Source organism: Dermacentor silvarum, chromosome 8, assembly GCF_013339745.2.
Source record: "Dermacentor silvarum isolate Dsil-2018 chromosome 8, BIME_Dsil_1.4, whole genome shotgun sequence".
Taxonomy (NCBI): domain Eukaryota; kingdom Metazoa; phylum Arthropoda; class Arachnida; order Ixodida; family Ixodidae; genus Dermacentor; species Dermacentor silvarum.
The window spans coordinates 93210390-93235236 of record NC_051161.1 but is presented as its reverse complement, the minus strand read 5'-3'; the positions used below and the strand labels follow the sequence as shown (position 1 = coordinate 93235236).

At 47.1% G+C, this 24847-nt stretch overlaps 1 protein-coding gene across 2 annotated transcripts; it reads right to left on the bottom strand.

Moving 5' to 3' along the window:
* Positions 1-232: 232 nt before the first annotated feature.
* On the bottom strand, positions 233-24598 carry LOC119462284 (germ cell nuclear acidic protein). 2 transcript variants are annotated; one of them, XM_049673241.1, is made up of 8 exons: positions 22918-24598; positions 21165-21309; positions 18450-18889; positions 10123-10545; positions 7741-8130; positions 3928-4239; positions 1277-1482; positions 233-748 (listed from the first exon to the last, which is right to left on the bottom strand). In XM_049673241.1, the coding sequence occupies exons 2-8, from the start codon at positions 21259-21261 to the stop codon at positions 586-588; spliced, it is 2031 nt and encodes a 676-aa protein (XP_049529198.1). In that variant the 5' UTR covers positions 21262-21309; positions 22918-24598; the 3' UTR covers positions 233-585. The 2 variants fall into 2 exon arrangements, with proteins under 2 accessions (XP_049529198.1, XP_049529200.1); XM_049673243.1 differs by having other exon boundaries at positions 7741-8127.
* Between the last annotated feature and the right edge of the window lie 249 nt (positions 24599-24847).

Below are 24847 nucleotides of genomic sequence, written 5' to 3'. Positions count from 1 at the left end.
ATTTTTTTTTTTTTGCCTTTTCTTGACACTTTGTTGTCGCGCTGATTGTTTCGCTTTAGGCCCAATCCAGTAACGCAATACAGAATGCTATAAAAAAAGATGCACGTCGCCTAGTTTGTCTGAAAAAGTTCACACTTGTCCATAAATACTCTGCCTGCTGCGGTCTCATTTTCTGCATGACGGAAGTAAGAGATGTAATAACTTTGTTTAAACAATGTTTATTGCACTGTAATTACCCATCGATTACCAGAGACATCCTTGAGTATAATTCAAGTAACACTCTTTGTTTAACCATTTGGTGGACTACCATTTTTTTATTATAAGTTAGCCGAACGAAAACTGCGACAGAAAGTAGCATTAGTAATACACACACACACACACACACACACACACACACACACAGTCAGAGACTCGTGCTCAAAACACACTATCCAAAATGCATATCTTTGTGACATCATGTAAAACTACATGGCCTCCTAGAATTGTTGGGTTCACAGCATCGCAAAGCCACACTAAGTTCACACGGTGCTTTTTTCGGGTTCCATGCTGAACAGGTGAAGCGCTGTCGACCACTATAGAGCCTCTCTAGACCACCAGCTCCGGGTATCGGGCGAACTCGTCGCTGCGAAGGTAGCGCTCGAGGATCCGCAGGGAACGCGCCGACAGCGCTGCCTCACGGCCTCCTCGACGTTCGGTCAAAGCCGCTAGGCGGCGCTGGCGCTCTTCTTCGTACTTGCGCTCCAGCCATCTGCAATCAACAGGCACACCTTATTCTGTCATGCCATTTCGCTCACGCTGTTATTAAACACGTAGCCCATGGCCGGACGAACAAATAAACAGACTTTAGTCATCGGTCACCAGACTGACTGAATGAGTAACTGACCACTCATCGGTCACCAGATTGATTGACCGACCGACCGACTGACTCGCTGGTATTGCTCATCGGTGAACAGACTGACAAAATGACTTACTGGCTAAAGCAAGAAGAAACAAAAACTCATTCACACTACTGCAACAGAGAGACAGAGGCGTACACACACCCATGCACGCGAGTTGAAGCAATGCTCCTGTGCGTCACTAATGCAACCAGTACCACATCAGCACAGTGTAAACATTAACGCGTCACATGTTACGCTCGTAAAAACGGTAACTCTCCCTACGCTCTTCGTTCTCCTTGGCGCACTCATTCGGCGATCGGCACCGGGGACGAACGTGAAAATAGACGCCGCCACTTTAAAACCGATTCAATGCCAGTGGAAGCGAACCGGTCACTTACTCCAGGTACACCTGCTGCGCCTCGTGTCGCGACCGGCGGGGTTTCTCCGTCGCCGCCAGGTCGAGCTCCCGTAGTGTGCGCCGCAGCTCGTCCTCGCGCTGCTGCCGCTGCTTGCGCCGTAGCCACGCCTCGAAAGCGCCCGAGGACGCGGCACGCCGCCCATCTGCGTCCGTGACACGTGACGATTCGCTCGGCGACGAATCGTCCTGCAGTGCGGAGGGAGAGAAGCAGTGGTGTAGCCAGAAATATTTTTTTAGGGAGAGGGGCACGCACTTGACCGGGGAGGGCGAAGGGGGGAGGGGGGGGGGGGGGGGACTGGGCAGGGCAGGGCCCCATGCGAACAGAGGAATTTTGGGGATATCGAGCGTTGTTCCCGACGCGTCACCCCATGGCTACGCCACTGGATAGAAGACAAGGGGACACCAATCCCTGAACAAGTTCCAGACAATGCGCCGGTCGGCGTGAGTACTTGCATGAGCCTTGCCGCACATGGTAGGACACTTCGGGCGAAAACAACGGTGCAATCAAACTGCGTGGGCTGATCTTTGGAGCCGAGTCGTCGAAGACACTCACGGAAGACGCTCTTTGTGGTCACTGGTTCACACAGGTGTATCCGGTTAACGATCTCTGTTGCTGGCATACATTTATATATACATAAATTCCCACCGGGTAGTTCTGAGTCCGACTCAGAACCGGCACTCGCGATGAATGCATTAATGGCCGCACATGTTAGAAATCTCGATAAATTGTTCGTGTGACATTGGTCAATATCAGTGAAGAAAATCGAAGTCATGATGATAATCCTTTGAAGCATTATTAGATATTTTATTCGGCACTATCGAAATTGGTGCTATAAGTATCACTTAAACATATTTGAGCTATGTTGAGATGATAAGTCATTGCTTTGCTATCGGCGTTGCTCGATATACAGCATTAAACATACATCGAATTGAAATAAGCAGATTTGTATTGAGAAGTTGTTGGTTTACACTGCAGTTATATTCAAATTTATACATTGGGAATGCCGAAGGTATGGTGTTCAATAGGCAGCACGCCTTAGCTATACTTCCACCGCCAAGCCACACAGACATTCAGTTTATTCACGGAACCTGGTTATTAATAATTGCGCCTGGCAGCACCTAAGTAATGTCGACTTCAAGGCACTGTACAGGGCTGCACCGTATTCATAAATAATCACTAATTGCATAGATGAATTCGCCAGTGCGTGATAACAAAATAAACAAATTTGTGCACATTACGAGCGACCCATAGCAAACACCGTTCATGGGTACTCCATGTACAAAACCCACAGGATCTCGCTTCTTGACAGATGACTTACCCCGTATTCATAAATGCATCAACTTGAAGCGTATGATTGACTCAATCTAAATGACGCCTGTCGAACGCGTCGACGGAATCGCAATGAGCGCCTTCGGCACGTTTACATCAGGCGTCTTTTAAATAAAGTCAAGCATGTCCTACAAAATAAGATGCATTTCTGAATACGAATAGGCAGTCTTCGCCGACGCAGCCCGTTATCGAGACAGGAAGAGTTTCCTGGCGGCTGTTACTAGCCACCGAGGTAACCACCTCACGAGCGTCACCGTGAACACGGCATATGCCGAAGCGGCAGAGGAAGCGGCCCTCGCACAAACCAAGGCTACATACGTGATCTGCGATTCGCAAACGGCAATTCGCAATTTTGCAAATGGACGCATATTGCAAGAGGCGTATCACACACTCAAGCGACATCCCATACACCAGGGAGAGGCCGACGTCGATAACCGAAGGCACTTGCTATGGATCCCGGCACACACTGGACTGAGCACCCCCAACGAAGCGGCTCACTGCGTTGCTCGAGGCCTCACTCACCGAGCATCATCGGAGGTGGAGCCCCCGCGGGGTACTGCAAACGTCTGGGCGTGGGAGGATCGTTTGACCAGGTTTCACGACATCACGACACCCTACCAGTTACAGAGACGCGTATACCCATTCCCTCACGCTAGGTTAGACAGGGCGCAAGCAGTACACTACAGGAAATTACAAACTAATTTTCACATAAACCCAAGACTCATGCACGCCATGTATCCAGACATGTACCCTACAAACAGATGCACATCCTGTGGCGAGGTTGCCACACTTAATCACATGTTATGGGAATGTCAGGACATAACAAACAATTCGGGCAGTGCCGACACCTCCGTCTCTTCCATCGCCAGCCTCCGCTCGGGTTGGAAGACCGCACAGCTCAGCTCGAACCTGGCAGTACAACTCTGGGCCGTCCAGCGAGCCGAGGAAGCCGCTTCGAGACAAGGTCTTGGAACCGCGTCCGCGGCGGGTGCCCAGACCCACTAAAAATACGCCGGACTCAAATCTTATCGATTTGATAATAAAGTTTACGTTCTTCTTCTTCTGAATACGGGGGTTAGTGATTTCGCGGCATGAGCCGTGGAGTTACAGCGGCTAGAGCTACCATCTGGGGAAACGGTCGTATAGTAAATTGACAAAAAACTGAAATCGACCGCAGTGTTAATTAGAAATGAACGATGGCCGAAACCGAAATAGAAGCGCATCAATGCTCTTTCTCTCTCGAAGCAATTGCGCGATTATAGTAAATAGCCAACTGTCGTGGCGTGTTGCAGACTACTCACATCTCTGCTGGCCAAGCTGCCTGGGCGCGTCAAGCTTTCCTCTCGACGTTTCTTAGTCAGCCATGCCCGAAAAGCCCGCTCCGCCTCCAGGGCGCGCTCCCGTCGCTCGCTCTCCTCGCGTGCTTGGCGCTGCAGTCGCAGCTCTCTCTCGCGTCGCTTCTTGCGCATCAGCTCCTCTTTGAGCTCCCGAGGCAGTGAGTACGTCGATCTCGAGCCGCGCACGACGGTGGTGGACGCCATGTTGTTCGCCATCTTCGCCTCGTCTGCAGACAACACTCGGTCGTGTCTCGCCAACAGTGGCGGCCGCTGAACCTGCGCATTATTGGCAAAATACCGCATTTTAACTTAAATTTGAGAGAAGCGTTAAGCACGCTTTCGGACATAGCTCAATCTCCCGGAGCTGAAGGGCTATGCCACTGCACGGACGCGCATATGACGGTAATCTCTGGCGATCACTTTCGTGAGATTTGGCGAGACTCGGCACTGGGCGCGTGGATGCATACGGCTGCCAGAGCTCTTGGCATTGTGCGAAGATAGCGTGGAACAGCGCAAGAAACGCTGTGGGGCGTATTCGCGGACGCGTCCGGTGACGAGTATCGCGAAATCTCGTCAAAATGGAACTGTCTCCGAAAGTGATCACCCTGAAATACCACCCCAGATGTAGTTTATTTAAATGGTGGTTCGAAACATAATTGGGGAAGTGTGCAATAGGAAAGGAGATAGGCATAGCGTTTCCTACACAAATTGACAGTCACTTACGTATCCTTATGTGATTTAAATGCGAAAGCATTACGACTTGTCTAGGTTATCACGTTAAATTAAATCTAATTTGTACCAACCTTATTATACTTTAATCCACCTTAATCCAATTTTGCTAGTGGGCCAGGTCGGTGTTTTGGGTGTGGACCACGGTATCTGTCAGACGCCGTGGCTGTTCCCCGTGCGAGCCACAGCAGGTGCAGCGCCGGGAACGTGACGTCATCACTTGGTCACGTGGGTTTTGGTACGATCAGATGACAACAAACTACGCTGGATTTTCCGCTTCATGGGGCATATAATCATCATCATCATCAGCTTATATTTATGTCCACTGCAGGACGAAGACCTCTCCCTGCGATCTCCAATTACCCCTGTCTTGCGCTAGCTGATTCCAACTTGCGTCTGCTAATTTCCTAACATCACCACCACACCTATAGTTTGCTGCCGCCCTTGACTGTGCTTCCCTTCTCTTGGCATCCATTCTGTAGATTTAATGGTCCACCGCTTATCCATCCTACGCATTACATGGCCTGCCAAGCCCCATGTTTTTCTCTTAATGGGAATTAGAATATCGGCTATCCTCGCTTGCTATCTGATTCAGACCACTCTCTTCCTGTCTCTTAAAGTTAGGCCTAACATTTTTCGTTCCATCGCTCTTTGTGCGATGGAACGGGGTCTGTAAAGGATTACGTTTATCTAGGTCAATTACTCACGAGAGATTCTGATCATGACAAGGAAATTTACAGAAGAATAAAATTTAGTTGGGGTTCGTACGGCAGGCATTTCCAAATCCTGACTGGGAGCTTACAATTGTCGTTGAAAAGAAAAGTGTACAATCATTGCATCCTACCGGTGCTAATATATGGGGCAGAAACTTGGAGGTTAACAAAGAAGCTCGAGAACAAGTTAAGGTGCGTATAATGCTCTTGCATTAATGTTTCCTTGAGGGAAACCTGGCGAGACCGTCTATGCAAGCTTCCTAAAGGGTGACATACCACCATGCGAACGTACTACTTGTCGATGGTGTCGCCATCCCCAAGTGATGTCGAAAATATAATGTTGGCTAATAAGTGTCGGATGAATAGTGCATACGTGTTCTTTGTCACATAAGAATGACCTGTGCCACGCACGTAGAAAGACCTAGAAAGACTGAACCACAAAGTCACGTATGACAGGACGTTTAAGTAATTATACCACATTATGCTCGTTATTTTAGGTCCTGATTGTACAGGTGGCAAAAAAAAATCACCGACGATTACGGTATTCGCTAATGCGAAATTTGAGCGCACCTCTATACGTGTTTTCATTTAGCGATATATTGGCTGGCGCGCACACTCTGTCTCGTGCGGCACGTTGCAAACGAGCGAAGTGTGGCGCGACTGCCTCGCTAATCGTAAAGTCCCTATATAAGAAAAGTACCGTCATCTACTCTTTCCTCCGCCGCCTCCTCTCCTAAAGCGCTTGCTTTTTCTTTACTTTTTGCTTGCGAAAGCCAAGTCGACGGTGGCGCACCTAGAAAGTCCACAGTGAAGCTTTCAGGCCGGGCGCGCGCCGTCGCCGCCGCTGGCGACTGCGGCTGCGCAGAGGACTTTCAACATGGCTCTGAGGCGGAAAAAAAGAAAATATAAAGAAGTGAAAAGCGCGTGCTATCATCGTCCAATCGGAGATACAGGATAACACAGGAGAGAGCGAAGCGGCATTTGTAAAAGGATGGTGGTACTTTTCTTATATAGGGACTTTAGCTAATCGGGATTAGCGAGGCTGCGAGAGGCAGCGCGTGAGTAACGCGTGGGCGCAATTCACAGCAGCCGCCGCAGTCAGACCTCCGCTCATGCAGCGCTTTATATGATACCAGCGGAAGCGCTCGCCGCATGCCTTATCGTTGGCGCGTCATCGGTGAATTAACAGAGGACGCACGCTACTCTGGCGCCACCTCGTAGCCATCGAAAGCGTGAGAAGAAATACGTAGTGCACAGCACTACGCTTTTCTTCTCACACTTTCGTCATACCCTCCTCCTCCGTTTTCCTCCTGGCAGCTCTCTTCGCTATCGCGGTCTTTCATCGCCCTGCTGCGCTCCGCGTTCGCTTTTTCATCCTTCGCGGTGCTCGTTCGCTCGGTTACGCCCAGGGACGCCGACAGTCCGCCGCAGGACTGGCGCCTAAGAGCGGCGCTCTAAAATGCGATGGCCCTGTAGTGTTGTGCTGTTGGCAGCATTTAAGGATGACTGCAAGAGCCATTGGGTCAACTATCAGGCTTACGCCTACAGTGGGATCATTACTCATCTATACGCCAAATGTTACGAAACCTGTGAAACGGTATAGGAGCTCACCTCTACAGACACCCATTGTCGGCTGTAGAGGCTGCGAGCAATTGAAATGATTGCCCTGCTCTACTGTACTTCGTTTATTTTCTGTGCAGTCTGTGCGCCCAACCAGAGCAAATATTGCCCTGATATAACTTTTAAATTAGGCGCAGCTCTATTTCGAAAGCTTCCAAGGCACCGCCGGTGCTCAGTAGTGCACGTACTATTGAACAAGTGCTGGCAGCTCTTGAAATCGGTTGACAATTGGGAAGTCTTGAGCTTATCCACCAATGCTCTCACGCGCTAGAGGTATATGAGGAACCCCTGCTTCAGAGCCTGCAGCCAAGTTCCAGTTACAGAGCGAACCAGTAGATTTTTTTAACACGCCGGGCAAACACAGAGGACTGTCCCTTTTAATTGTCTTCCGCTTTTCCCAAGCACTCTTTTCATATGGAAGAACCAACTGACAAGGGTTTACGTGCAGCAAATAATTACGTGTTTGAGCATGCGCGTTCCGTTAGGTACACTATGCCCCAAATTTTTGTGGCACCTGGGTGCCACGTAAAAATAGTTTATACTCTGCTAAGCATGGCGTTTCCAATGTAATAGATCACCGTGCAGTTCGCGAGAACTACCGCAAATTATTATTATATTTTTTTAATTTCGGGTTACGGGCGAGCCTTCACGGGATTTCAGATTTTTCGCAAATCTCGCGTCTTTTAAACTTTTGTGGCCGCCTGCAAGCACTTACCAGCTTCGAGGTGCTGCCGCGAGTCGAAAGTTGCTGACGCGGCCCGTGCTCGGCAGACTTTGCCATCGGCAAGGCCGACGGCACGCTCCGAGCACTCCGTGCTGAAAGCTGCAGCGGTGTCTGCCGCGTGGCCCTGTTCCAAGAGCTCCTTGCACGCTGGTCAGCTTCGTTCGGAACAGAGCCCGGGCGGCCACGACTCCCACTGATCGTGGTCGGAGCACCGCGAGCGGCTCCTCCGCCGTTACGACCAGTGGTCACCACCGGTCTCGGTCGCGGCGAGGCCCCGTAGATCGAGGTCAGCGTGGCTGGGCTGGTGGAAGGCCTGTCCGCGGCGACACTAGGTTGCGCGGCAGGCACCTCCTTCCGTAGAGGTCCAACGGCACCAGCCTGCTGTTCGACCGGGTATAAGATAGAGGACAGTCTCGTCAGTCGAAAAGGGCGAAAGGTGGAGTAGGTTGCGCGCCTTACACTCTTGAAAAGAAAGGTTATTAAACCGTAGTAACGGATATAGTTGCTAAATTGACCACCCATTACTGCCTCTTTATATCAGCTGTTTGCTGTCTTCGATAATTCAGACTTATACTAAGTGTTGCCTTTACAAAACAGTCAGTCGGTTTCACAGACCTGTTACTTACAGGTAACACCACCGTCACCTGTAGTCCATTAGGCTGGTAAGTGGCGGTCTTGATGTTTATATAAACTATAGTTTCTATCATCATGCTGAATTATTATTTATGTGCTGCGTTGCGCACATACATGCAGATTCTATGTTATACAAATATAGATTCATAACTTTATTTATCCAGATACATGAGTGCGCACTGGTACAGCATGTGCTCCTAAGGGTTATGACTACATATGTACTCATAAGGTAGTTCTTACAAATACGTCCCATGTAACATCTCGAGCTTTGTATCGTGCGATGCGTTAGTCCACTATGTCATTTCTTCGCTTCTGCACAGTGCAATTTCTTACACGCAACCTAATGTTCCTATGATGACTCTTACGTGTCATTATTTGATGGTTATATAAATATCGCAATGCGGTCTTCATTTTTCGTTCTTTTTTTCGCATGCGCGTTTATAATAGACTTGCAGAAGCGAAGAGACCTGATTATTTCTGGGCAATGGAAGCGCCGCCTGTAAACAAAAAAGGCTCCTATACCGGTGCCATTACAAGCTATGGTTCGTAAATTGACTACCTGTGTTAGTCGTGTGCACACCGGCTTTGGGCATAGTAAATTTATTTGGGTATACTGATCATTTGTTTTACCTTAAAGTACCCGATGGGGCATTACATAAAAAAGGGGGGGGGGGGGGGCAGCATGAAAAAATGCAGTGCGTGATATGACACAAATGACAAGGGGGAACCGAAAAGACGAAGTTAACAGACTATATAATTTCTCATGAACCATACACAGAAAACATATCGTTAAGGGAAAGGCAAGAAACACAGTAAGAAGGTTAGATAATAAAAAAAAGTCTGTGCGACTAACTTTGAATTTGGAAGGATTTCTCTCATTGACAATAGAATCTGGAAGGTTGAGTCTTCAACAGTGCAACAACCGTCGCCGTTATTATCTGTCCTTACATTAATCTTGGTTAACTTTGTGACAAGCAGTATACTATATCATTTGGTTAGTAACTGACGCGACCTTTTTTCTTAGAAAGCACAGCCAATATCCGGTCTAAGCACGACACTTTGAGGTCACAGGCCAACGCTGAAAGGTTGCGCACATCCTATAGATTAACAGCCAAAGCCCGGTCTAAGCAAGGGATTCGGAGATTACAGGCAAATGCTGAAAATGCACCGTGCGACACAAAGGCGCTCCTTATAATTCCCCTTCCAGTTTTAGAGTGAATGTAATTTTAGGAATGAATCTTTTAGGAATGAATCTATTGCTCTTCCTCCCCCCCCCCTCCCCCTAACACGGCGTGGACGGTTGTCTAGTCACGTTAACTGGACCCACACCGGAGACTGTGCAATCTAACGTGGTTACTTAGTGGCCCTATCCTGGTATAACTATCAGTGCACAATGAGTATCCTTTCCAAAGGGATTTCTTGACCTCGCAAGGATTTTAATGTGGTTATCTCTCGCTCTTCTGTAACGCGGGCCAATCCTGGAAGTATAATGCACCCACACGCCTAAGAGGATTATCCAACTGAGTCAACCATAGCGCAATAGCACCTCTTACAACAGCGACGAGAAAAGAGGACACAGGACATGTACTGATAACACACTACAGCACTTGTCCGATCTCCAGCAGCACATCTCAACAGGTCTACTGAAAAGCAATTTCTTTTTTACTTTGACAACAATGTTTCAATGGTTTCTGTCCTATCTTTTGCCCATTACCGAGTCGAAAAGCATTGCGAGCTCACCTTTCCGTCGCCGACTGTACTGGAGGCATCACCGCTTCTCACCGTAGACTGTGAAGTCACCTCCGGCTCTGCGACGCTCTTCGGAGCGCCGCTAGCCGCGACCGCGGGTTCCTCATCAACCGATTCGTTGTCGTCCTTTGCGCCGAGGTCAAAGTTCACCGGTCCTTCCTGCGCAGTGCTGCTGGCTGCCTCTTCCAAGCTGCTGTCCCAAGAGCTTGCTGGCTTCAGCGCTGGCCGGTGCTCCGGAGAATCACTTGACGCCGAAACAGTGCTGGCGGCATCTGGCGAGCGCCTGTCGTCTTCGGCGTCCGCCGCGCCGCTCGCTTCCTGCACGGACGCCTCCTGGTTGTCGTCCTTGCCTTCCGACGACAGCTCGGAGATGTCCTCGCTCACCGACGGGTTGTCGTCCGACTCGAAACTGTCCTGTGCAAAGAATGCATTTCTGAGCGTCCGCATCTTTGTGACGATTCGATCCTTCAATCTGCCAACGCATTATCGTGGTCACGCTGACGTGACCCTCTAGCTTTATACTGTGCAATGTTTTTTTTTTTTATGTTCCCTTTCTTACCTTGTGTCCAAATCTGGCAGTGCAGTCTGTATTAATGCTTCCCGATTGCAATAATCCTATAAATATGAGGGGAAGGGAGCATGGGGTGAGGGGGATGCGAAGGGGTGTTAGGGGGAATGTGAGTGACTTGTTCAGGAGCCCGTGGAGAAATGCAGTGATGCGCATGCTCGACGGGGATCTGCGGCGCCAGCTCTGTTCCCCTTGCGTCAGCGCATGATCGAGTCACTGCGCGGCACTCTTCCCGGATGTGTCACGCAAATGTCCTTGGTTTCCTCTTAATGCCACAAACTCTCAACGGTATTCCTATAGCCGATCTCAAGCAAACTAACACTGTCTGTGACAACCATTACTGATGGTTTCTACCGGAATTTGTTGTGACACAGTGTTTTTAGAACTTTTCGACATTCGGATGTCACTGAAAAAAATTGTAATAAAGGTGGTTTCGGACCACAGACTCACACTATATAGTGTAGAAACTACATTCGGGACCTGTAATTGTCACAAATGCGCCGATCCCACGAATTCATCCGGCCGAACCCGTCAGGAGCTGCTATGGAGTTTCCAAATAATATATCAAGACTGTTTCAAATATTCATGTGAACAGAACGATTTGTAAGCGTTCACGTGATTTTCCTTTTCATGCTCGTGTAACAGGGAGAGAGAGAGAGAGCCCCATCAAGCTGCTTCAATTAACAACCGCGTTTTCCATCTTTCCCTTAATTTCCCTATTAAGAACGCGAAACAGATTATTGCAATTTTGCTCGCTTGCCAAGCACAAGTAATGTCGATGATTATCGATGATTTTACCCTCCTAAAGCTACACAAACGCTGCCAGGGATGCCACGGTGGGATAAGCCTTGACCAGCTGAAGTTATTTACCGTGCATTCAAAAGGTCGGTAAGTCATCTCCTCCTTCAGAATTTGCGCCGGCAGTCAAACACCCACACCTCGTTATCAGCCGCGGAATGTCATTGGCACTAAGTCGTCTCGGCTGGTCATCGCACAAGTGCTAAGCGCAACTTTCAATTTTCACTGCGTGCTTTAGACGTTAAGGGAATTAAGTTTTCTGCCGCTCAAGGCGACATGAGCCAAACGATGAGCAAAAAAAGGCAACAAGAAATGGTTAGCGAAATTAAATCCTTTGCAGCACACCACTGGGCCGCACGTCAAAGGGTCATCATCATCAGCCTTTATTTATGTCCACTGCAGTACGAAGGCCTCTCCCTGTGATCTCCAATTACCCCTGTCTTGCACTAGCTGATTCCAACTTGAGCCTGCGAATTTCCTAACTTCATCACTCCACCTAGTTTGGTGCCGTCCTCGACTGCGCTTCCCTTCTCTTGGTATCCATTCTGTAACTCTAATGCTCCACCGGTTATCCATCCTACGCATTACATGGCCTGCCCAGCTCCACTTTTTCCGCTTAATGTCAACTATAATATCGCCTATCCCCGTTTTTTCTCTGATCCACACCGCTCTCTTACTGTCTCTTAAAGTTAGACCTAAAATTTTTCGTTCCATCGCTCTTCGTGCGGTCCTTAACTTGTTCTCGAGCTTCTTTGTTAACACCCAAGTTTCTGCCCCATATGTTAGCACTGGTAGAATGCAATGATTGTACACTTTTCTTTTCAACGACAGTGGTAATCTCCCAGTCAGGATTTGGTAATGCCTGCCGTATCCACTCCAGCCCAATTCTATTCTTCTATGAATTTCATTCTCATGATCAGGGTCCCCTGTAATTGACCTAGATAAACGTACTCCTTTAGAGACTCTAGAGGCTGACTGGCGATCCTGAATTCTTGGTCCCTTGCCAGGCTATTGAACATTATCTTTGTCTTCTGCATATTAATCTTACACCCCACTCTTACACTTTCTCGGTTAAGGTCCTCAATCATTTGCTGTAATTCGTACCCATTGTTGCTGAATAGGGCAATGTCATCTGCGAACCGAAGGTTGCTGAGATATTCGCCGTTGATTCGCACTCCTATGCCTCCCCAGTCTAAGAGCTTGAATACTTCTTCTAAGCATGCAGTGAATAGCATCGGAGAGATTGTGTCTCCTTGCCTGACCCCTTTCTTGATAGGTAACTTTCTACTTTTCTTGTGGAGAACCAAGGTAGCTGTGGAATCCTTGTACGTAGATGTTTACCAATATATTCGCGTATGCGTCCTGTACTCCCTGGTTACGTTATGCCTCTATGACTGCTGGTATCTCTACTGAATCAAATTCTTTTTCCTAATCTATGAAAGTCATATAGAGAGGTTGACTGTACTCCACAGATTTTTTATTACCTGGTTGATGACATGGATATTATCCATCGTAGAATATCCCTTCCTGAAGCGAGCTTGTTCTCTTGGTTGGCTGAAATCAAGTGTTGCCCTGATTTTATTTGAAATTACCTTGGTGAATATTTTAAACAATACTGAGAGCAAGCTAATGGGTCTATAATTCTTCAATTGTTTAACGATTCCCTTCTTGTGGATGAGTATAATGTTGACGTTCTTCCAGCTTTCTGGTACACTTGAAGTCGTGAGGCATTGCGTAAAAGGGCCGCAAGCTTTTCAAGCATGATATCTCCTCCATATTTGATTAAATCGACTGTTATTGCATCTTCTTCGGCAGCTTTTCCCCTCTGGTAATGTCTTTCAAGGTCCTACTAACTTCATCGCTAGTTATAGAAGGAGCCTCCGTATCCTGTTCATCACTACTTCGAATGAAAGTATCATGGCTGCTCTGGGCACTCTACAGGTCAGTATAGAATTCTTCCGCTGCTTTTACTATGTCATCGAAATTTCTGACGATATTACCCTGCTTACCGTTCAGTGCATACATCTTGCCTTGTCCTATGCCAAGTTTTCTTCTCACTGATTTCATGCTGCGTCCATATTTTACTGCTTCCTCAATCTTTTCCACGTTAGAATATGCTTTCTGTAAAATATGTCAGCCAAGCGGCGCGGAGTTAGAACCGGATACGGGCGTCAAAAACGGCGTGATCTCACGGTGCGGCATATAGTTTCGAGATAGCGACACGCCGTTTAACGAGCGTCGTATCATATAGTTTGGAAGGTCACGCGCAAGTTGCGCCAGTTGATGAGCGACACTTCTGCGCAAGTTCGTGACAAGTCGTGTTCTGTTTGACAGTAGTGCATTTCTTAGGCACGTTTGGTAAGTCGCATTCATTGTTATTCATTTCTCTGAGGATACTTTGGAACAAATTTGAGTTTTAGGAACGTTCTGTAAATTTAGGGACGTTCTGAAAAAAAATTCGAGTTAATTTGATGTTGGCTTTCAGGAAAACGTGAGAGCTGAACGCTGAATTACCGAACAGGGGTAATTGGATATTTATGTCACTGCCTTCGTCCTGCAGTGGACATAAATAGAGGCTGATGATGATGGTGATGATAATATCTTAATCTGCCACGCTCGAGGCAAATCTTGTCTGTTGCTCTTATTCAACTTCCAAGGAACACTCCATCTACTGACCTTCGAGCGAAGCGTCAATTACCTTGTTTCAAGCCGCGCATAATATCTACGCTGGTATCACTATCGTCTTCGTCATAATCAGTTAAACATATGTCCAATGCAGGATGAAGCCATGGGAGGAACTGCTGCATCATATGTGCTCCAACCCACTTGGTTAAAATTATGTGGTTTTCGTGCCCAAACCACGATCTCATTATGAAACACGCCATAGTGGGGGACGCCGGATTAATTTGGACCACCTGGGGTTCTTTGACGTGCACCTAAATTTAAGTACACGGGTGTTTTCGGCATTTCGCCCCCATTGAAATGCGGCCGCCATGGCCCGGATTCGATCCCGCACCTCGTGCTCAGCAGCCCAACACCATAACCGTTGAGCAACCATGGCGGGTTTTCCACTTGGTTCTCGCGTACATTATATATACGCTGCAATTACGGGCTGTAAATGCGTACCATGAGCTATCGGCTTTTATCAACAACTACATGGTACATACTTCGGCCATTTTTGCTCAGTCCGTCGCACAGAGTCAACCCACCGCTCCGACGCCGCGCTGTTCACACATCACGGTAACTGCGTTCGATGTGAATGGCTTCGAGTGCACTTCCCTATAACCCAGTAATCTTTCGTTGTTGTTTTTCATTATCTGTAAAATAAAGTGACGTGCAATCATTTCTGGTCTGCGTGCTCGTGTGAATGTTCCTTTCCATTTGCAAACGTTTGCTGTACAATGAGATAATAAAACGTTCCCTTTTGTTTCGCCCATTTAAGGTATTATAAGCCAATTGATATATATATATATATATATATATATATATATATATATATATATATATATATATATATATATATTGCGATAGAAATTATATGGACCCCCAGGCGCATTTCTTTCATCGGCGTCGGCGTCGCCGTGATGTTCCGTATAAAGTCCAAGAGCGATAACACCGTCGCTGCGCGTCGTATGTGCATGCGAGTGAAAGCGCGCGAGGGGAGCTGACGATCGCGGCTCAATCTGGCGCGCGCAAGAGAGCGAAGCTGGCAGGAAATGCGTCGTCTTCCGACTTGTGAAAGACCGGGGGGGGGGGGGGGGAAGGGAAGGGGGCGGCGTTGTTCTCCGACAGCAACTGCGCATTTCGCGACCACGCGCATGGGGAACCGCCAATCGCGGCTCAATCTCACGGGCGCAGGGAGAGGGGCAGCGCGGGAAGGAGGGGGGGGGGGGGGGTGGCGGCGTTCTACTCCGACACCAACTGCGTACTTTGCGCGGCCGTTCACGGTCGCGCGCGCCTTGTCTTGAAAGCCGTCTGCAGGTGGCTCATACCTTTGTGCGTGTGGTGTTGTCGTCGCCCTGTTTCATTACCCCAGCGTTTTGGCAGCCATTGTCCGCGGTAATCCAGAGTGATGTGTTAATGTTTGCCTGTGCGCGCTGACACGATGCTTAATAATTTCGTTAGTAAACAAACATTTCCAAGTTTATACACCCGATGGAACTACTAACCTTACTTCGTATAGCTGTCTACTAATTTGCAATCGTAATCGACGCTTCGCCTTTCGGGTGAAACTGTGGCTTTTTTTTCTTACAACACCGGTCGTCTCTATGAACAGTTGTGGTATGCAAATATCCTGTATTTTCCAAGCACCCTGTTTGCCAGCGTTCCAGGTCGGCACACGCATACTCTTATAAGCCTGATAGATTACTCGTTTTACAGCAAAGCTGTATAGCTCTACCCTTCAATGCATCCCTCAATACCCCTCCCGGACTTAGTACAACACCGGGCCGACCTGCGGCGGATGTAGAGCAGGCTTCAAGCACTCCTAATAATATAAATATGTAATAAATAAATAAATAAAAATTTCTGTGTAATTTTCGTGTCTGTGGGTCAACAATAAAAAAGGGGAGCGTGGGCCGATCCCCTAAGTAGTGCAATATCGGGCTGACCCTCGGCGGAGGAGAAGCACCCTTCAATCGCTCCACCAATAATAATAATAATAATAATAATAATAATAATAATAATAATAATAATAATAATAATAATAATAATAATAATAATAATAAATAAATCAAGGTGCATTGTTTCATGTCGATGGGCATACTGGAATTGTTTCTGAAGAGCACATGGACTCACGAGCAGAAGGCGTTGCCATATTGACCCTTTTCGCGGAGCAGTTTGTTTTAGAGAAACGAGATGGCGCTCACAGCGGCGCGCCATACGTCTCCTCAGCGACCGCGCACGAATACGAAACCATTACCGCTTCTACCTTGCTTCTGTGCGATCAGCTGTCGGAAATGCAACTGAGTTTTCGCTAACACACTGTGCTCCAATCATGCTAGATTGAATCATGTGGATTGAAGACGTGTGCAGTAGTTGGCTGCAAAAATAGGGACTGGCATGTTAAGGAATGGAATGAATCTGTGTGGCCAAGTTCGCGGACCGCTGCTGCAACTGTCCGAACGTGTTACCGGCACTTCGAGGTGTACGGCTTTCTTCGAGGATACAGAAATTTGCTCATCCGCCAGCCTTGTATCGCTAACCTTCAAAGAAAGGGATTCATCCCCAGGTCGTCGACAAGAGTGAGTACCACTCGTTAAACAATGACAAAGGGAGTAGCGCCGCTTCCTGTCATAGTAAGTTTCGCGCACGTTATCTATACACATCTGTCCCAAATGGCAGGAAAACTTACGCCCACTCTATCGCCGACATATCAAGAATAAGTGAATGGCCGCACACTTGAATATATGCGCTGGTGTTGGGCTGCTAAGCACGAAGTCGCGAGATCGAATCCCGGCCACGGCGGCCGCATTTCGATGGGGGCGAAATGCGAAAACACCCGTGTACTTAGATTTAAGTGCACGTTAAAGAACCCCAGGTGGTCCAAATTTTCCGGAGTCCCCCTCTACGGCGTGCCTCATAATCGGATCGTGGTTTTGGCACGTAAAACCCATAATTTAATTTTGAATATATGCGCGCTGTATACGCACAATAAATGACGGACTACACCGATGGCAGCACGAATGGTCGAAGCTCAATGTTTCGTGACGGTCCACAAGAGTAAGCGAGTTACTGCTACAAGGTATTACAATGTACAAAACAGCTACGTTTCAAGCCTTGTGCGCAGCAAGACCAAATCTAACGGAACTGAGTACGCCCACTAGCGATTAGGCAGAGAGTGATCAGATAGTGACCGCACCGAGGAACCTTACTGGGTCAGAAATGTGACAAGCCGCTGCTTCAAAATATTTGCCGAATAAAGAACAAAGAGCAAAACACACTAATCCTGACTGAATTCATGAGCGGAATGTTTGGATAGCTTGGAATACATATTTAGCCCCGCTTTTAGAACAAGCACCATATACGCTGCTTGCGCCGTTTGGACATAGTTTAATGAGCTCCGAAAGCGCTTTTGCATGCTCTCTGAAGCTGTGATCAAAGCTTCGTGTCGTCCACCTAGTCACCGTCAACGATGTCTCCGAAAACAGAGGTTTTCTAAGCCACGCCGGCGTCATACACTTCCATTGTAAACAAGGAGGCAACGGAGGCAGTTGAGGCAAGCAATGGACGCGTCACCACGTGATCAAACATGGCAGCGCCCACAGGATCGCCGCGAAAAGGGTCAATACGCAATGGACAAAATGTATGTACAAACATACACCCTTGACTCGCAAAAGGACAATGCCACCGACTGTAGGGTTGTCTGTGCCCTACAAACGAAATACGGAATTGTGATATCCGCTGTATATATATATATATATATATATATATATATATATATATATATATATATATATAGAAGCACACCGAAGTATGATATCGAGATGTTCATGACCACGCACTTAGCATGAGTTAGCCGTGATTACACTACCCCTGTGATCATTATTAGATACTTCAATGTGGACATTTCAAAACCAGACAAGAAATGGTTCACTCAGTTTGTGCTAAAGGCGTTTGGTTTGAAGTATTACACTAATCCAAGTCACTCAACTACTCAACAACGGTTGTGTATAGATTAAACTTTGGCCAAGATTCTGTCTAAGGTTGCAACCGAACCAATCGGTGCATATCACAGTAATCACAAAGCTATCATCACTACCATTACCAAATTATGAAAATAGATACATGTACACTTGTCTAACCAGTGTGATGTGCTACAGCTTCGCTGGTCATCCATCTTCACAGAGTGTAATGACTCCTCCATTTTTTTTGTACGCGCCCAAGTTCCTTGAGCCTAAAATGAAATTGATTGATTGATTGAAACAAAGCAGTAAGGCCAAAAGAAACTTACAACGTCGTCACCGGAGTCGTTCGCATGCGCAATTCTCTGCTCGAAGTCGTCGTCGACATCGTCGTCGTCAGCGCCCTCTGGTCCGCCAGCTGCCATCATCACCGTAGAAGAAGGCTCGTCCGGTTCCTCGCCCGTCAGACTGCTCCTTCGTTCCACGGCGGCCGTCACGAGCCTCCGAACTGGGCCGGAGTGCGCCAGCGCGTCCTCGGCCTTCGGGGAGCCCTCGTCTTCGTATTCCTCCCCGTCGTCATCCTCGTTATCGTCTTCATCCTCCTCGCCGTTCTCCTCCCCGCCATCGGGCGTGAAGAAGAACACGGCCCGGATGGGATCCCGGAACTGAACCCGTCGTTGGCGGCTCGATTCCAGGGGCGTGATGTCGGCCCGCAGCCGGGCGTTGGCCTCGCGCACTTTGCGCGCGATCTCGTACGCATCGGCCAAACCTACGATTCAGCGCCATTGGTCGGTGTGATCACTCAGGAAAGCACTCACTCGTACTCATACTGATTTCATAGCCGTAAGCGTAAGGGACGAATATTATGAGTGGACGTGAGTGTAGAAATGGGAGTGCCGGTGCTTCCCCAGAAATGCCTGACATGAGGCGCGTGTGAGACTCCTAGCGCCCTCTCACGGTGGTCGTCCGCTCGGCTAAGCACACTGTATATAGCTTGGAGCTGCTTAACCGAATGATCATCGGTGTTCGAAAAATCGAATCCCTCCGGAAAACATGGCTATGGATTGGTACTTAATTTATATATGAAAACAACCTATTTGGGAACACCTTCGATGAACTTCCCGTGTATTAAAAAAAAAAAAACTCCAGGTTTCCTTGCAGTTAAGTTGAAAGGGTGACCCTTTGAAGCAATCGCCACCCAGGAACCTTGAGCTTTACTGCCACATTACATAAGTTGACGGAAAATGGTCCCAAATAGGCCGTTCTTCTCATATATCAGTCAAATCCTGGGTGATAACTACGTTTATTGGAAACAGAACATTTGTTGAACTCCGATGCCCATTCAGGTACGCAGCGCTGAGCAGCCACCATCGAGAGACGCAACTAGGCGTTTCGCGTACCTTATGTCTTTATGTCTGACCTAGAGTAAGCGGGCGCGAGCCCACTTAATGTGACTGTCGGTGAGTGTAAGTGAACTCAAGTATAAGCCACTGGTAGATACAGAGGCGGATCTACTGACGGATATAGCGAAACTATAGGTTGTAGTACTAAGAACCGAGACCGAATAGCAAATAAATGAAACCTAAATTAAACGGTGGCGCACATGAAGATTTAAAAATGTACTTCCGTCGTGTCTTCGCGCTGTTCTAGTTAAATTTGGTTCTCCCGCGAACTAGGAAAGTGCACACCGCGTTCTCACGATGGGAAAGTGCTGCGCTCGTAAAATACTGACCCTTTTCGCGGAGCAGTTTAGTTCTAGAGAAACGAGCTGGCGCTTTCGGTGGGGTGCTGTGGGTGGCCTCAGCGACAACGCACGAATACAAAACCATTGCCGCTTCTGCCTTGGTTCTGTGCGATAAGCTGTCGGAATTATGCAACGGAATTTTCGCTCACGCACTTTGTTCCAATCATGCAAAATTGAATCATGTGGATTGAGGACGTGTGCAGTAGGTGACTGCGAAAATAGTGACTGGCAAATTAGTGTAATGGAATGAATCTGTGTGGCCATGTTCACGGACCGCTGCTGCAACTGTCCGTACGTGTTACTGGCCCTTCGAGATGTGCGGCTTTCCTCGAGGATACAGAAATTTGCTCATCCGCCAGCGTTGTTTCGCTAACCTTTAAAGAAAGGACTTGGGCCCCGGAACGTCGGCAAGTGTGAGTACCGCTAGTTAAACAATGACAAAGAGAGTAGCGCCGCTTCCCGTCATAGTAATTAAGTTTCGCGCACAGTATCTACACAAATCTACCAGAACTGGCACAGAAACATACACCTACTCTATCGACGACATGTCAACAATAAGTGAATGAACTCAGATTTGAATATACGTGCACTTTATACGCACAATTAATGGCGGTACTACACCGATAGCGCTCGAATGGTTGAAGCTGAATGTTTCGTGACGGTCCACAAGAGTAAGCGAATTACTAGCGATAATACATCTTTGCTACAAGGTATTACAATGTACAAAACAGCTACGTTTTAAGCCTTGTGCGCAGCAAGAACAAATCTTTCGGAACTGAGTACACCCCCATCAGCGATTAGGCAGAAAATAATCAGATAGCGACCGCACCGAGGAACGTTACTGAGTCAGAAACTTTACAAGCCGCTGCTTCAAAATATTTGCCAAATAAAGAACGAAGAGCAATACATACTAATCCTAATTCCATTCACGAGCGGAAAATTTGGATAGCTTAGAATACATATTTATCCCCGCTTTTAGGACAACCAGCATGTACGATGCTCGCGCCGTTTGGACATATTTTAATCAGCTCCGAAAGCGCTTTTGTATGTTCTGAAGCTGTGGCCAAAGCTTCGTGTCGTCCACCCAGTCACCATCTACGATATCTCCCAAAACAGAGGTTTGCTAAGCCGCGCCGGCGTCATGCACATATCCATTATAAACACCTAGGCAACGGAGGCAGTTGAGGCAAGCAATGGCAGCGTCACCACGTGATCAAGCATGGCAGCGCCCACGGAATCGCCGCCAAAATCGTCAATAGCTTAATTTGTCCCCCTTTTTTCCAAGCGATGAACTGCCTACCACTGTCATCGTAGTAGTCGTCGTCATCGTCCGAGCTGACGTCATCTCCGATCACATCGGGCACTGCCGGTCGCAGCCGCCAGGGGTCCGACAGCATGACCACGGCGCGGCGCCGGCGTGGCACCACACCGGCCGACGAGCATCACTGGGCACAAAAAGACGAGGGCGTTGTTTCGCTTATTAGTAAGCACCGACGAATTTAGCTGGTACTATGCAAGAAGAAAGTTAGGGCAGTGACAGAAGACAGGACAACACAAACAAGTGCTACCTTCCTTCCTGCCTACTGTCTCAATTTCCTTTCTTATTCTCTCTCTCTCTCTCTCTCTTCATCTTTGTTTTCTTTCTTTTTTGTATTTAATATTAGAATATATGTCACACCAACATGGCTAAAGCGTTACCCTAGCTTCCCAAGTTGACTCGATGACAGTTGAAATGTTCTCTATATGTGCAAATCGCAAGAAAGTTCGGAAGAACGCGTAGACTCTCCTAAGGACCCCAAAAATATTTAATTAACAGAAATGACCAATTATTAACACATGCTGCCATCATATTACGTTACATTGCAGTCTGGTTGAAGTACAGATCTAAGTGTGTTGGTTGATTTTGATAGTTAACACATGCTACCATCATATTACGTTACATTGCAGTCTGGATGAAATACAGATATATGTTGGTTGATTTTGATAGTTAGTTAGTTAGTTAGTTAGTTAGTTGGTTAGTTAGTTAGTTAGTTAGTTAGTTAGTTAGTTAGTTAGTTAGTTAGTTAGTTAGTTAGTTAGTTAGTTAGTTAGTTAGTTAGTTAGTTAGTTAGTTAGTTAGTTAGTTAGTTAGTTAGTTAGTTAGTTAGTTAGTTAGTTAGTTAGTTAGTCTCAACCTGAGTGCAAGGCTTTCTGCTGGAGGGCCGGTAGAGGGCTATACAATGGAACAATACAAGATAGACATATGGCCAATGTAAGTGCAACTGCTTCAGACTACTAAAACAAACAGTGCAATAATAAGTCTTCCATTGGCAATGTAACAACATACTATTTGAACTGAAAAGGGAACAATGATACTTTAATCATGCACATCGGCAAGTATTCCTGTAAACACTAACTAGCTCGTGCACCAGTAAGCGCGATGAACGCATATCTACTTCCCAGTATTTCGGGTGATAAAGAACTCTAACTGTCCTTTGGATAAAAAAATAATGCAACAGAGAAACAATGACTGCTATAAAAGGTCAACATGCAACGTATAGTATACATCACTCATGCTAAAGGGCTGATCGTTGCGAACTCCGATGTAGCAGCAGAGCAGAACACTCTAGCGAGCCTGGAGCGAGTGCCAGAACGTCACAATGCTCTGCGTTCCCACATGACCACCTCTGCGTCACGACGTCATGTCACACACATCACTCTGAAAACCAAACCAAAACCGGTTCGTACAAAAGTTTTTGAAGTGAATTATGTAGGAGAATCTGTGACTTGCCAGTATATTTTCTAGCCTTTCAAGCTCGAGAACCTTCATTTGACACAAAAAATGCAAATTCATAGATGTTCTGTCACTGCTCCATTAAGCTTGAATTTCAACGAACATAAGTACGCCGGCGAGCTCAGTCGCGCATTCCACAGTGTGCGATCTCTATTGGTTGCGCAAACGATGTAGTCAGCACAGCCACCACCCGCCCTTTATGCCATGTCTCTAAAGATCCAAAAGTAGAGCACCACTATATAGATGAGCCACACTGAAGGGGAGTGACCGGGGACTGTACCTCCCAAGAAGGACGCTTCCTTCGGTGTTTCATGTCACTCAGGCTTCCCGCTCTGACGCGACTCTGGCAGCGCAGTCACCTGGCCCTTGTATATTCAAGTAGGCCGGCTGCAGACTAAAAAAGAAGAAAAAAGAACAATCTTGAGATATGATACTGTTTTAGTAAACAGGGGGTTGTTTTCCCTTTTCATTTTCCCTCCGTTAACTCGCAACCACAGGACGCTACGTAATATAAAGCTATACTTGCAATAAAATATCAAAAAAGACGTGTAGAAACAATTAAAAATTTAAAAATTAAAAGACAAAATTTCGAGCAAGCCACATCATCGCTTCATTATCATCATCCTCACCAGCGAATATATATTCACTGTCGGACGAAGACCTCTACAAGCGATCTCCAATTTTACTACTGTCTTGCGCCAGTTGACTCCATCTTAAGCTTGAAAATTTCCTAGTCTCATCACCCCACCTAACTTTCCGCCATCCTCGACTGCGCTTCCCGTTCCTTCGCACTCGTTATGTAACTATAATGGTCCACCAGTTTTCTGTCCTACGCATTACATGGCCTGCCCAGCTCCATCTCTTTCTCAGTGTCAACTAGAATATCGGCTATCCCCGTTTGCTCGCTAATCCACACCGCTCGCTTCCTGTCTCATCATTTAGCGTTTGCCAAAACTGGAGTGTTTGAGGTGGCTACATGACGGCAATCTTAAAAGAAAAGTTACTAACTCTGGTTTAAGCCTCTAATCATGGATAGTTTCTCGTCGTGTCGTTCACAAGTTCATGGAGAGTACCCATGTCTACCATAATTTTAAACACCGCGCCTAATGTTCCGTCACTGGAAGGTGAAATCAGGGACCTTCCAAAGTATTGAAGGACCCTGGTGAAATCAAGTACCTCCTGAAGTTAGTGACCCAGTGTACATATAGCCCCGCTGCAGACTTGCCAGAGTGCACACTTGGGGCTGTTTGCCCTCCAGGGACACAAGTCCGTTCAATGTCTTGATCTTATCTGCATTTACATGCGAGATAGGCCTATTGTTGAGCAGTGATAACTGGTATCGTGAAGCTACAGAGTGGCTTCCGCGCGTCAAGCAGCCGCTGTATACACAGGATGTTTCAGTGAACGCTTTCAAAAATGTTTAAAGGTTGACTGTGGCAGATAGCACAATTCTAGTTCATGAGCTGGTCTACTCGAAGAGGCCGACATTACTTTCACGAAAAATTGAAATGCATAAGTGACTTATTAACAAAAAAATCGCTACTTAAGTTTTTAACTAATTACCCTACGGCCCATATTGCATTTTACAAATTCTAGCCGTGGAGTTTGCAAGGTGGTCCCACTTGGAACAAATACTCAGGATGACACCAGTGTCGAGAAATAATTTCCCGAACTTCGCGGAGAAATGCATCGGCGTTCCAATTACTTTCTTAACAAAACGTCGTTTTATGCATTCAAGCAGAAAAGTAACTGGAACGCCAACTGTAACGCTAAGTAACTAACGCAGAGGCGCCAGTGAATTAATTGAATTTCTCAAAGTAAAATGCGTCAGAAAAATCGTAATGTACGGCTTAACCACATAGCGTCGGATTGTAATTTGACTGTACGAGAAAACATAATTCTGTTACGCGGAAACTCAAACACAAACTCCTTTTCTAGCACTTCTACCATTCATAAAGCGGCGCGCCCCGCTCAGTTCCTTGCAACAACACCATTCAGATGGCAGCTCGCCTCCGCGCATCCCCGGTAGCGGTGGAGAAAAAAACTGTGGCTCCAATCCACGCTGTGAAGGTGGTTGGACAGCGGAGCTGTAAACGACACCCACAACGATTACCCATTGTGACGTCACGAATTCACACACGTGGCTCTACAAAGAGTGAAACCAGAGACAAGCGAAATGTACTTAACCACACCCTTTATTACTTCACAAC

What these genes read in the sequence shown, in the direction of transcription:
- LOC119462284 (XM_049673241.1), bottom strand. Translation starts at nt 21,261, where the DNA reads ATGCTGTCGGACCCCTGGCGGCTGCGACCGGCAGTGCCCGATGTGATC. An exon ending in CGACTACTACGATGACAGTG is followed by an intron (nt 18,890 to 21,164) that starts GTAGGCAGTTCA and finishes GCTGAATCGTAG; the next exon opens with GTTTGGCCGATGCGTACGAG. An exon ending in GTACAGTCGGCGACGGAAAG is followed by an intron (nt 8,131 to 10,122) that starts GTGAGCTCGCAA and finishes CCGGTCGAACAG; the next exon opens with CAGGCTGGTGCCGTTGGACC.